At 36.1% G+C, this 13695-nt stretch overlaps 1 protein-coding gene across 1 annotated transcript; it reads right to left on the reverse strand.

The window, feature by feature from the left end:
• Window positions 1-2871: 2871 nt before the first annotated feature.
• Window positions 2872-3474, reverse strand: LOC122651963 (transcription factor MAMYB-like). The gene has a single exon (XM_043845556.1). The coding sequence runs from the start codon at window positions 3472-3474 to the stop codon at window positions 2872-2874; it is 603 nt and encodes a 200-aa protein (XP_043701491.1).
• Between the last annotated feature and the right edge of the window lie 10221 nt (window positions 3475-13695).

Raw genomic sequence — 13695 nt, forward strand, 5'->3', positions numbered from 1 at the left:
TTATATTGTGCTTTGTACTTAGGTCTTCAAGTAACTATGGTTTTTGATAATTTGAATATTTGAATTTCTTGTAAACTATTGCTTCTAGGATCTCACACCATATTCTTCATTCAATTTTGGCATGGACCGGTTTTGACAATCAGTCTTGTCAACCAATAGGAGTCTAGGTTTGGCTATCCCCATATCCTCACACAGATGGTACTTGCTTTTCTGCCCTTGCTTTTAGCAATTTTGATTTAAACAATTAATAGTCATCGATTCCTCTCTCTCTCTCCAACATAAGACCACACGTGCATGTTTACTAGTATATATATATCCCCATTTTATTTTTCCGCTTGCTTGCGTTCTTTTGAAAACCCCGGAAACTACAATTAGGGTTCTTAAGTTAGCGACCATGGAAAGCTTGATTGCTATCGTGAACCGAATACAGAGAGCTTGTACTCTCTACAGTGACTACGGTGGCTTGGCGCTGTTGGAGCCCTTCCTTCTATTGCCGTTATTGAAGGATAGGGTATGATTTCTCATTTTATTCCTATTCTTTCTTTTTATTATGTTTTGGTTCTAACTCTCATTCTGTTTTGAGAGCAGAGTTATGGGAAGTCTTCCATACTGGGGAGTATTGTTGGCCATGATTTTCTTTCCCGGGGAATTGGTTAGGGTTCTGAGCCTTCGGGTAACTGTTGTTGTTATTAATTTATGGTTGCTGATTTGGCGGTTTTGTGATGATTTTAGGGATGGTTACGAAGCGACCATTAGTATTGCAACTGCGACAAATAGATGACGGGCATGCTCAATACGCTGAGTTTCATCAATTGAGATTTAAGAAATTCCCCGATTTTGATACGGATATCTACTTCTTTTTTTTGTTATATCAACTGTATATCTCTTCTGTTTTTGTTATATCAAACCTTGAGATCTTCATTTTAGAAATATTTTTTTTCTTTTTTCAATCAATGATGATTATGTTACGTGAATTGGATGTTATGCTGAATGCATCTGTGGGCTGTCTGGTGCAGCATTTCTTAGTGTTACGTAAGTTGGATGTAATGCTAACTTGTATGTCAAATAATGTTCTCCATGTGCTCAACATTTCATTTGAAATTTTAGTGACATGTTCATTTTAGAGCTTTGGAGGATAAGGATCCATGTAACCGACCCTATTTAGTTGGGATAAGGCTGAGTTATTGTTTGTTCATTATTCACTTCTTTGATTTCCTGCTATAGCTATGTTAGAAGAATAACTGATTAGATATTGATGTTGTGGCATTGTATGTGCATTTTTTACATTTATATGATTCTTTTTATTTGTTTTTTTATGAATTAAGGAAACATTGTTTTACTTATGTAGATTGCAGCAAATACAATATTGCACTATAAATCTTGTAGTTTTGAACTATTCAATTAACCTGTTATTTTCTTTGTTCGCTTCTGATTCATCTTTAGTTGGGCCAGATTAAAGATCGTAAAACTTTGTGTCCCCATTTTTCTTTGCTTTTCTTTATGCCGAGTTTTTTACTTGGTTAAACTTTGAAGTCCAATGTACTGCAGATTATCCTTTTTTAGCTTCTCTTTTTGCGTAAGTTGATTTGTTGCTTGACCATCTGATTTTCTAGTGCAGATGTGGTCCGCAGAGAAATTGAGGAAGATACTAATTAGATCCCTGGTAGGACAAAGCTGATTTCTTATAAACCTGTCCATCTCTGTATCTATTCTCCATATGGTATTTAGATGCTGAACCTTTTTTTTTAAATGTAAAAGGCATCTACCCATTATACCACATTGATTCTTCGATAAACAGCTAATGTAGAATAGGTTCAATTAATAAGCACTCTACAATAGGATCGATGACAGATTGCAGCGGAACATTATAATAACAATAAAACCAGAATTAGTAACTTAGGAGGTAGAGATCAAACCTGCTTGTAGAACAATGTCTAACTTAGGTTGAGTGTAGATGATGTTGAACAAGGTCTATACTCCAAAATTCATCCAATTCTGATGGTCAGAAGTAGAGATCTGAGTTGGTCTTGAAAATAGAAGGAAAAACTCAGAATTAGAAGGTGAGTGCTGTAGAATAATCCAGCTAGCAGTAGAGGTAGAAAGTGAGGTCGAGTGAAGGCCCAGACAATAGTAGAAAACCCTCCAAATCTCAGTCAATTCTGACTAGGACAGATTAAAAAAAATAGAAAGTTTGTGGAGATCTTGCAAACCAGGGGGAATTTTGGACTCCAAGTCAGGATCGAGTGTAGCCCTGGGTTGTGAGATCCAGTCCTCCAAACCTCTGCCTAAACAGAGTACAGGTTGTAGAGAAATCAAGGCTCAAAATTTGCAGGAGCAACTGGGCTGAAACTGCAGATCTGCAGTTGTTCTAGGGCCTCCTCAGGTTGTATAATAGCAGCAACTAATAAGAACTTCACAGAGGCTTGATTCAGGTCTTCAAAGTATACTCTCACAGTGATTAATTGCAGTCACAAAAGGGAGGAGAAGAGAAGACAGAAGAAGGGGGTAGGGGGAAGGCCTTACTATGAGTCTGCAATAGCTTTTGAGCTATGGAAATCCCTTTTCAACTTAGTGACTCTTTTCATACAAACAGCCTTAGATTTACCCGGAACAGTAGCTGTGATCTTCTCCCATCTCATCGGAACATCTTTCGAAAATGCCTTCAGAGCATTAAGAAGAGCAATATCTTCGCCAGAGGTCCAATTCAAACCACTTTTTCTTTCTTAATCTCAACATTAGTCGTCGACTCAACTGCTGATTCTTCATTCACAGCTTTTCTAAGGGTTTTCTTTGCTTCAGAAGCTACAAGAATGAATCTCCACCACTGGGTCTCTTCTCTGACAGTGATTTCACTATCTTAATCACACTATCCTATCCGTGCGTTCCCCCGAAAGCTTCAGCTATCAATTCCCATCGTTTTGGCTCTCCAACAGGATGCTTCGATATCTGTTTCGTCAGTAGCTCAAAATCCTCATCAGTCCACTCCTTTTCTTCTTCAACTACAAACCCATTATCGTTACATGCAGGATTCCCTCTATTTTTCTCGAATTTCTTATCTGAGTTGTCAATAGTCGCAACCACCACTGACGATGAGTTCACCACGGAATCCATAGATCTTCGAACTTTTTGGCAGCGACTGGAAGCTCTTTTCTTTGATTCATCAAATTCAAGGGGTGGATCGAGATCTGACAATGGCTCGAGAGGCTCGCCCTTACCGACACGAATGTCGTCGCTAGTGATAGAGATTTGAGCGAATGGGCCAACGAGGAGGGACAGAGAGAACCATATGAAGAGGAATTTGAGGGTTTCGGATTGAAGAAAAAAGGAGAGAACGAAGAAGAGAATGGAAACAGAAGTGTAGATGAAGACCAATGGTTTGCTGATCCTCTGGGGTTCAGATTTTGGGCTGTGAGAAGAACAAATGCGAGAATGGAAGAGGAACCTCGATCGACTTTCTTCATCCAAAAATTCCATCTTTTGGTCTACAAAACAAGAGCGTTGCATGCAAAGCTCACTGAGATGGGAAACAATGAGAAATCAGAGTTTTAGCACCAAATGGATGACCTCAAACCCAAGTCATTATACTAATCAAAGGTGTAAGTTTCAAAACAACTTATGCCAATCGGACGACCAGAAGGGATGTTAGATTGGCAACAATGCCAGCCTCACTCTTAATATATATACCAATCAGACGAAGGAAAAAACACTTTTAACTAAATAATTGGGTACGAGTACTTCACAATGAAATTGGGATCGGATCGGGTGAATCTCTGGTTCAAATTAACTTACTATCCAGTATCTCACCGCAGTATCCTCTCATGTTGGAAGAGAGTGGACCGGAAAAAAAATGGAGTTGTCACTTAGATTAAGGATTATGAGCCAAAATGGTATCCCTCCCTTGTAGAAGATGCGCTAAATTAACTCAAAACTCAATGGTAGGTCTGCTTTAGATCTCTGGATAAGTGTCAGATTACGTTTGGGGAAGGTATTAGGCACCTCATAATGCCTGGCCGGAACCAATCTTTCTAAACCATATACTAATTGTGCTTTTGTTGTATGAAATTATTAAGTTCCAAAAAAATATGCACATGGAATATATTTACTAAAATGCATCATATTTCTTTGATTTCCTATTTTAAATTCATCATAGTATGTACATTATGACATATATGTCTTAATTATGAAAAAAATAGAAAATAAATAAAACTAATATGACATGATTTGGAATTCCACTAACATGATAAACAGTGAATAATGACACGTTTCATGATCATAAACAGAAAACACAGCAAGCATGCATTTTTTTTTATAGATTTTTTGAATTAAAATGATAAAATGACATATATATTTCCTAAAAGAGAAAAAAACATGCACAAGGTGGCTTAAATATGCAATAGGGGGGATTAGGCCTAAAGAATTAAAGAATAGTGAGAAACATAACATACACTCTTTTTTTGGAATTTTTCTGGTTTTTTTTTTGGCATTTTTAAAGGCTAAAGAGAGAAAAAAAAAAAACCTCTTTTGAAGGCTAACAATGTTTTGGTTGATTTTTTTTTTTTTTTTATCAAATCAAAGCCCAGATCTACATTATTGTCACAGTCAAGCAATCAGAACCAAGTTTTTAGCTTCAATTGTTATAAGAACTGAAATCCTCTATTTTCGAAGATGTTCGACCCTAAATTTATTACTCTGCAGGAGAGGAAATGCCTACTTACCACATCTCCTTGTATCTCTTATAAACAACTTCTTTGTCCATGTGTATCTCCCCTAATCTAACCATTACTTTGCTTTGATATTTTTACCACATATTCACATTTAGTTTTAATCTTACTTTTCTCAAATTTTATAAGTTCATTGTGATTCTAGTTTCTTTAGTTTCGCTAGTGTTTTTGTATTCCAGCTTAGCTTTATAATGGTCAAAGTGCTAGGCGACCAAAAGCGTTTGAGGGCCTCCTAAGCGCTTAAGTGATAAGGCGGCCGCCTAGGCGACCAGATTTTCATCCTCTCAAGAGCGGTGCATTGCCCAGTGCACCACACTTAAGAATTCAACCGTCTGCCCAACACTTGAGAGGATAAAAAGACACAGCTGCCCATGTTTTTACGGTTGGAGTCTTTATTGTGGTGCACTAGGCAGTGCACCGTACTTGAGAGGATAAATTTCCCTAGGCGACCTAGGCATGCTAATATACTTTTTGATGTATCCATTATATCTACTACTATTAATATCACAAATAGCTAGATAGCATAATGAAAATGATATAATCCTACTTATATGCTATATGAAGAATCATATCAATGCAATATGGTATAATTATGCTAGCAATAAGCAATGATCAAGTCTGAGAAAACAAAAATAACGAACAAATTATAGAATATAAGGGAGCATACTGTAGTTTACAGTGAAATGACTAGAAGTTGGTAGCAAAGGTGGTTGTTGTACCTGGTAGAGTGGGTGGTGATGTGGTTTGTTTATTGTAGTTCATCTATATGCCATATTTTTTCCTTTCCTCTTTTTTTGCCTTTTTGTTGCCAAGGTTGTTTAGGTTTTGAATTGGAGACCCCTCATATGATATTATAAAATATATTTCTATTGCCTATCTAAAGAAGAAATATGGTACATACAAGCTGAAAATGGGTGAAAATAGCATTTCGCAAAGAGTTCTTATTTCATCATTAGAAATATCAAATCCCCTATCCCTTATCTCTATTCCTAGAAAATCACTTCCTTCTCCCCAAGTGGAACTTCTTTTTCTTCTCTTGGCCAACCACTCCATCTCATATGAAACCTTAAATCACCTTCTCTTCTTCTTCAAAATAAATGCTAGCCATCCACTCCATATCATAAGAAACCTTAAATAATGTTACAAGCAGGGGCACCAGCAGCTCAACACAAGAAGAAGGGCCAAATGTGACTTTTGCAGCTGATGTGGCCACAATACATGATACTGATAGAATAATACATGCGGAACACTCATGGAGATCAATGAGCATACAATAAATCTAGGGGTGTGATTGGCGTACCTGGATCAGTGGTTGTGGCAGCAGAATTCTTGACGATCCCTGTCGCACACAAACTGTTGGTCTGGTCTGCCCTCTTCCACACAACTTTAGATTTTCTAAGGTTAGTCACTTACTGGGCCAGTGACAACTATTTATAGTGGTGAGGGTAGGGACCAGCCCTGCATGGAAACTAGGGTTTCCTTCCCATTAAGGAAACAATACTTTAGGTCCACACATAGTAACTGGACTCATACCATTAAGGCAACTCCCATCAACACAACTAAAGCGATTTTGTAAAAATAAAGTGGAACTATGCCAGTCCACCTTATGGAAATCTTACAATCTCCTACTTGAGCTGCATATGTCACAAGTTTTGATTTTGAAAACCTTTTAAAATGACTCTCCGGTTTAGACAAACTGATTGTGGCCACAAAAGATAGTGTTGAATGGAGTACACCTTAAAACTGATGTCTTGGTCCGAATGAAATTACAAACACTCAACAGTGCAGATCGTCACATCTAAAGAGACATGGGACCTAACACATCAAAGTGCTTATGGCCTCACCAACTTGGGTTGTACAGTATGAGAGTGTGGTATGAAAAATACATGATACAATGATCAACATGCCAATTTCCAAATTGGTCCAAGCTCGGAAACCGAATGAGCCGCATGAGACAAATACTGGAGGTTTCATTTTACCGTACGCGTCGCCCAAACGCAAATACTTCATATAAGAAAGCTTGTTGAGACTGGATCCGAATGTCCCAACATACTAGTATACCTCCTCGAAAACGAATGAGGCTCTTCTAGTGAACAAAATGTGCGCGTATTTACTGAAGGCCTCAAGTACCATAGGAGACAAATACACCACATAGCCTCAAATATTTGAAGGAGGCAAAAATCAAGTGTACACAATAGAATCTGCATGCATTTATTTAACAACTGGATGTGCGTGTATTGACTGGAACCTCATATACCGAATAAGGTAAATACACCACTTATGACCTCAATTAATTCTCTATAAGGCAATTAATCAAGTGTATACACAATAAACAAATGGCCATAATAAAGATGTTTATATATTCTCGAGAATAAAATGTCACAAAAGACAAGGATATGAAACCAGTTGCAATTGTATACATAAGCAGCAACTGTATACATAAGCAAAACTCCCACTAATAAAATGCATCAAAATAACTAACAAGTTCCATATTACTGTCATACTCCTGAAAACTTTTGGAGTCAAATCCTTTAGTGAGAGGATCAACAATCATATTATCTACAGTAATTTACCCTACTGAGTTTTATGACTCACATACTTTCTCTATAACAAGGAAGCATAAATATCAAATTCCTTGAGTTAAAAAATGCCTCAGCCATATAGTCTAAATAGTGACATCATAATAGACCACAAATCTCTTGCTTGTATACAGACAAGCAGTCAGTGTCTGTTAGACGCTCATCTAACATATAACACCATCTGTCATCACAAAACAGGTATCCACATATGGTCTTTTAGGTCATCTTGGCAGTTACCTAATGTGTTATTCCAAGATTATTCAAATATAAAATAAGTAATATCAATCCATATGTATTATTGAGGTTACATTAAACTACCAACATTAGATGCACAAAGAGTATTATTCACCTGAGTTCACTGAGTGTTGGTAAATCGGTTTTTTTCTATAAGAGGTCTTTTGAGACAAACCAAGAATACATATAGTTCTATTAAGGTGAATCTTAATCCTTAAACATAAGAGGCTTCACCAAGATCTTCTTATTAAAATGGTTACTACTGTTTTGTCTCAAGTAAAATGGTAACATTATTACTTGCAGTAAGAATATCGTCACTATAAAATATAAGAAAAGATTATCTAACTCTCACTGATATTCAGATAAATGTTATCAAACTAAGATAAGAATAATTGAATAATATACCATACAAGAAAACATATCAAGTATTTTATCTCCATTTAACTCAACTTGTATGACATAAATAGTACTTTATAATATACTCACAGACACACTAACACTATTATAAGGACTGGGTGTAAACAACACAAAATCCATATAAGTGTTCTTTAAAGTTCATTATAAACAATGAATCTTCTGTTTATAGGTGTAATGAGTTTCTGTTCCTTAGTACTCTCAATCAAAATGACACTTCTCTTGATGGTCATATCCATAATGTATATTATGACTATCAGATATAACCAATCTGATACCTCCCACTTTTCATAAAAAATTTTATCTTCAATGGAGCTGTCAGCCAATGGCTTGGAAGGTTTGTCAATTCTAAAATGGCAAAATTCATTCTCACTATAGTCATAAAAAACATTAAAGAATTCGTTTCATTCCCTAAATTGGAACCATTCAAGATTTTGATTGAAGATAATTGGGAAGTTAAAACTGATAAACATGATCATACAAAATTTATCAAAACATACAATATGCAATAACTGAAAGCATATCAATATCCCAATAATATGACTGAAACTAATTAATTAGGGTTTATTAATCAGATTTATCCCAGTTTTATTTTCAGTAACTATAGAAAAATATAAACTGGGGAAAGATCCGGCGTCATCGGGGTCACACCTGTGGTGGCAAGATCGTCTAACACGCAGTGAAATCTCTCACTTGCAAGGCGAGACGCTTGAAACAACACCACTCGATTCTATCACCTGTGGTAGTAAGACAAGAACCTCTAGAGCTGCGAAGCCCAAAACGTCACCCTAACACCATCAAGCGAAACCGATCAAACGATGACTCACCTGTGGTGGCAAGAGCACATCATTCGTCATATGATTTTCTTGACTGCAATCCACCCGAATAGTCAATGATGATTTCACAATCCAAGTAACTAGCCCACTAAGTGGAAGCATAATCACTTAAATCATGAACCCCATAAACTTGGATTGCTACTGAATGCCCATTTTCTTTCAATAATTTCTATCAATATTGCTTTTATCATAAAACACATATAGCCAATATATTTAAAGAAGTGTCACCTAAATTAATCTTTTCGTGACGTTTAGAATTATCACAGAATGTTAATATCAAGAATAGGCTATATGCAATCCCTCGTGACGAAATCGAATGTCACACACTGTATAATGCCGATAAGCAAGTCAAAATACATCAAATTGACTAAAAAAAATTCATGAAAAGCAAGTGTAATGCATATAAATCAATGTGTAATGCATCCATCACCCATAGTAGGATAGAATTCTATCTTGCCATGGTGACACCAAAAGAAAGCTTCATATAAGATCTAAAACTTGCTCACTCTTGAACTAAACAATCTTGTTCAAAACTGTCATAAACCAAAAGACCAAAATCGATCAAAATCAAAAGACCATACTGGCAATGGGTCCACTAGTCTAAAATAAGTCGACGAGCCGGATTATTGAGTCGACCCAACCTAATTGTATATGATGATAGAAAAATAATACATAATAGTAGGACTCACAAGTCAATATATTCATAATTACGATATCATAGAGGTTCCAAAATAATAACTATAAACACAGGAAGTAATCCACAAAAGTTTGTTGATAAATGACTTTCAAGATCAGAAAAGACATATAGAACCAATCTACAGAAATGATTTTTAGAAATGAAGCCAAACACAATAATCAGGTCATATATAGAATTCATAAATTATTTTAAACTTAAAATCGTAGGATTTCTGATTCACTTCCATAAATAATTTATGGTCAATCCATTTATAAGACCTTTCAAATAGGTTTCATTAAAACTATGATGGAAATATTTAATCCGTAACTTTATAAGCCCAAGTTTACTACTTTAATGATCCAAAACATCAATTATATATGGACATCATCATGTTCATCTTGTACACAAGTTTTAACAAATTAAAATTTCAATGTCTTCACATATTTATAGGATTGCCTAAAATAACTTTATGGGATATAAAATGATGGAACATGTGGCAACAATATCCCCTCAATGGCAAACTTGTAAATTTCAGACATTAAAGATTGTGTTTTCCTAAATATCACAAAAACCAAAAGCGTACATCACTGATTATAATACCTCATGACAATACAAAAATGCCACAAATTCCTTAATGTATTATAATATACATGTGGTCTTATTTACCTTCTTGTGACATAGTTAGATGTCACAACCTTAATGGCACTGAATCCACACTTAAAATAGTCCAAAATGTGATGTTGCAAATCGTATATGTATGTGACATAACATGAGAGAAAACAAAGCATAAATGATTAATCAATTAAACAACCAATATGCACCAAAATTTACTTTATGTATCCAAACAACACCTTAAAAGGCCAAGGGATACTTAATGCAGCCGAACAGGTCCTTATGTGGGAGTTTAATTTAATGTCCCTAAAATTGAGAGTATGCTTTAACACGTTCCTGACACTGTATGGAACATTAAATTATCCTTGACTTAAGTTTTATACTTCCATCGGTCCAAGGTACTCTTTAAATTCAGGATCAAAACGGCTCAAAAAGGACTTAAAAATAGCCTTAAAATAATTTAGAAAATCACTTTTACCAAAACAGTTTCCAAAATAGAATTGTTTCCCCAAAAAAGAAGTGCATAAATAGTATTTTGAAGCAAAAATATTTCTTTGAAACGTTTCCATGAATTATATCAGCAAAAATTGTTTCTGTAAATAGAATGAACCAAATCATTTTCTACGAATAATCCATCGCCTGAATTGAACCAAAACAGACAAAATTGAGTCAAAATCTAAACAAAGTTCATAATTACATTTTTTCACTGGTCGAACCATATAACCGACTCAAAGTACATAATTCCATCCTCCCACCGGTTCGATCAGTCAATATGACAATATGATAAACATGGCATAAAACGATGATAAACCTTTAAACAAAGAAAATTAATACAGGCTTATATCCATATTACACATTTTCAAATTTAATGGACTTTATAATAATAATAAGCCACCAAAAAACCGAATATGCTCATTTTATTTTCATTCAAAAGTCCTCTTTAGGCATGTAACAAATACAACTGAAATAAGACTAAGTGTTACCATGCATAAAACTTTTCTATCGTACCAATTTGAAATATAACGAGGTACAAATCAAACACTAAACGTGTTTCTACTGGAACACCACAATATAAAGGCATTGCATCATGGTGGCAATAACAAACAGTAACGAGATATACACCACATATCCTATTATACTGTAATATAGAACACAAGAGCATGAAACAATTAATATATATACAAGGTGTTCCATCATACCATTACTAGATTCAACAAGTAAATAATTTTCTATCATAATGACAATTACAAAATCTCATTATGTGAAAATTGGAAACACATCAAAAATTTTTCTAAGTGTTAGAAGTTATGTGTTCCCTATCGTGACAGATCAAAATTGCACAAAGTATAAACAGAATTAACCAAAAACCTTTTAATATTTATTTCTTTTTTTTTTTTTGTTTATAGATTCTGTTTATAAAATAGGAAAAGTAAAAAACCAAACCAAATCCATTTTTGTTTATAAAACAAAAACAAAACCAAACTAATTTCTGTTTTCCTCCTCTATTTTTTTTTTAGACTCTGTTTTATGAACCAGAATCGAACCGGCCAAGACATGGGCCAGAATCGAACCGAATGGACCGAAACCAACCCGGTCAGACTGCGATCAACGGTCAACACGTTGACCTGTCAACTGGGTCGAGTAGGGTCAAACTTCGGGTCACTCAACCGGGTTGTTGGGTCGGGTCATTGGGTCGACCCAACCCGGGAGCACGTTAGCAATCCCTCTTGTGCGCACGATAGCAGAACCCATTTGCTTGAACTTTTTTGACTTTTGACTTTCGACTTTTCTAAATTTTTTTTTTTTAAAAAGATCAAAATAGGTAGGGGAATCGGACAGGGGAATATTCCCCCATCTTCTTCCCCAAAATACGCAAAAGGAAAATCAGATTTAGCGTTTTGAAAAAAACTTCCACCACCGCCGTTGGTGGTTGCCGAACCAGGGGGCGGCAGCCTCTGAAACTCCAGACGAAGAATCACCGTGCTTTGGCGATCATAACGCCGCCTTCAATGGCTGATGAAAAACCCAACGACAACAGAGATTTGCAAAAAGAAAAATTTAAGGTTTTTTTTTAGAAGAAATCTGTCGCCTCTTGTGGCGGTTCAAGGGGGCGACAGGCAGCCTTGATGCTACCAACGAACACGACCCCCAACCCGGCGACCATAACTCCTGCCCAGATGCTAGAAAACTCAACCGCCACCACAAAAAAGGCAAAAAAACTTGCAAATTTCAGAGGTTTCATAAAGGAAAAAATTGCCACCTCTAGTGGCGGCCAATATGGGTTACTGTTAGTCTTAAACCTCACGACGAAGGTTTATCTCATCCCTGCGATCAATTGATCGATATAGATATTTGGCCAGCAGAAAAGTATGGACTTTCCCTGCGGTCGACTGTTGCCGCCATGGCCGCAAGGTTTTTTTTTTGATCGATTGCTCCATTCACGCATAACAATAATAAAATTAATAATTGTAGCCACATTGATCAACCATGATCAGTCTCTGATACCATTGATAGAATAATACATGCGGAACACTCATGGAGATCACTGAGCATACAATAAATCCAAGGGTGTGATTGGCATATCTGGATTCGTGGTTGTGGTAGTCGAATTCTTGACGATTCCTATCGCACACGAACTGTTGGTCTAGTCTGCCCTCTTCCACACAACTTTAGGTTTTCTAAGGTTAGTCACTTAATGGGCCAGTGACAACTATTTATAGTGGTGAGGGTAGGGACCAACCCTGCATAGAAACTAGGGTTTCCTTCCCATTAAGGAAACAATACTTTAGGTCCACACATAGTAACTGGACTCATACCATTAAAGCAGCTCCCATCAATACAACTAGACCAATTTTGTTAAAATAAAATGGGATTATGCCAGCTCACCTTATGGAAATTTTACAGATACAACAGTAAGTTCAGAGGCCACATCAGAGACTTATGTGGCTCCTACAAGGGCATGAGAAACAAGAAACGACCATCAACTCTAAAGGATTTTGTAACGAACTAAAGTGACAATTCGAATTTAGTTACAGTTCTGTTTGTATAGTTGGTGGGTGAGCATTTGAAAAGTTATAAAAGAGAGCCTTTGAGGGATAATGAGTATGGAAAATTCATTGTAACTCTTCTCTCTTACTTGTATTTCTCTCTCTTTCTCTCTCATCCTCATTCTAATGGAGTTAGAGACACTCGAAGTTGTATTTTTCTGTAATTCTTTTTCCAAATCTTCAATAAAAATCTTTAGTTTTATCTTCTTACTCTTGCTCACCTTTCTCTAGTTAATTCTTCAAAATCTGAGTTAGTATTGTAAGATTTCCATAAAGTGGGCTGGCATAATCCCACTTTATTTTAACAAAATCGGTTTAGCAGTGTTGATGGGAGCTGCCTTAATGGTATGAGTCTAGTTACTATGTGTGGACCTAAAGTGTTGTTTACTTAATGGGAAGGAAACCCTATTTTTATGCAGGGTTGGTCCCTGCCCTCACCACTATAAATAGTTGTCACTGACCCATTAAGTGACCTCTCTGGAAAAACCTAAAGTTAAGTGAAAGAGGACAGACCAGACCAACACAGTCCATGTGCGACAGGGATCATCAAGAGTTCGGTTTCCACAACCATGGATC

This window comes from Telopea speciosissima, chromosome 1 (genome assembly GCF_018873765.1).
Source record: "Telopea speciosissima isolate NSW1024214 ecotype Mountain lineage chromosome 1, Tspe_v1, whole genome shotgun sequence".
Taxonomy (NCBI): domain Eukaryota; kingdom Viridiplantae; phylum Streptophyta; class Magnoliopsida; order Proteales; family Proteaceae; genus Telopea; species Telopea speciosissima.

Excerpts from the sequence above, each read along its gene's own strand:
- LOC122651963 (XM_043845556.1), bottom strand. The coding sequence starts at position 3,474 with ATGGAATTTTTGGATGAAGAAAGTCGATCGAGGTTCCTCTTCCATTCT.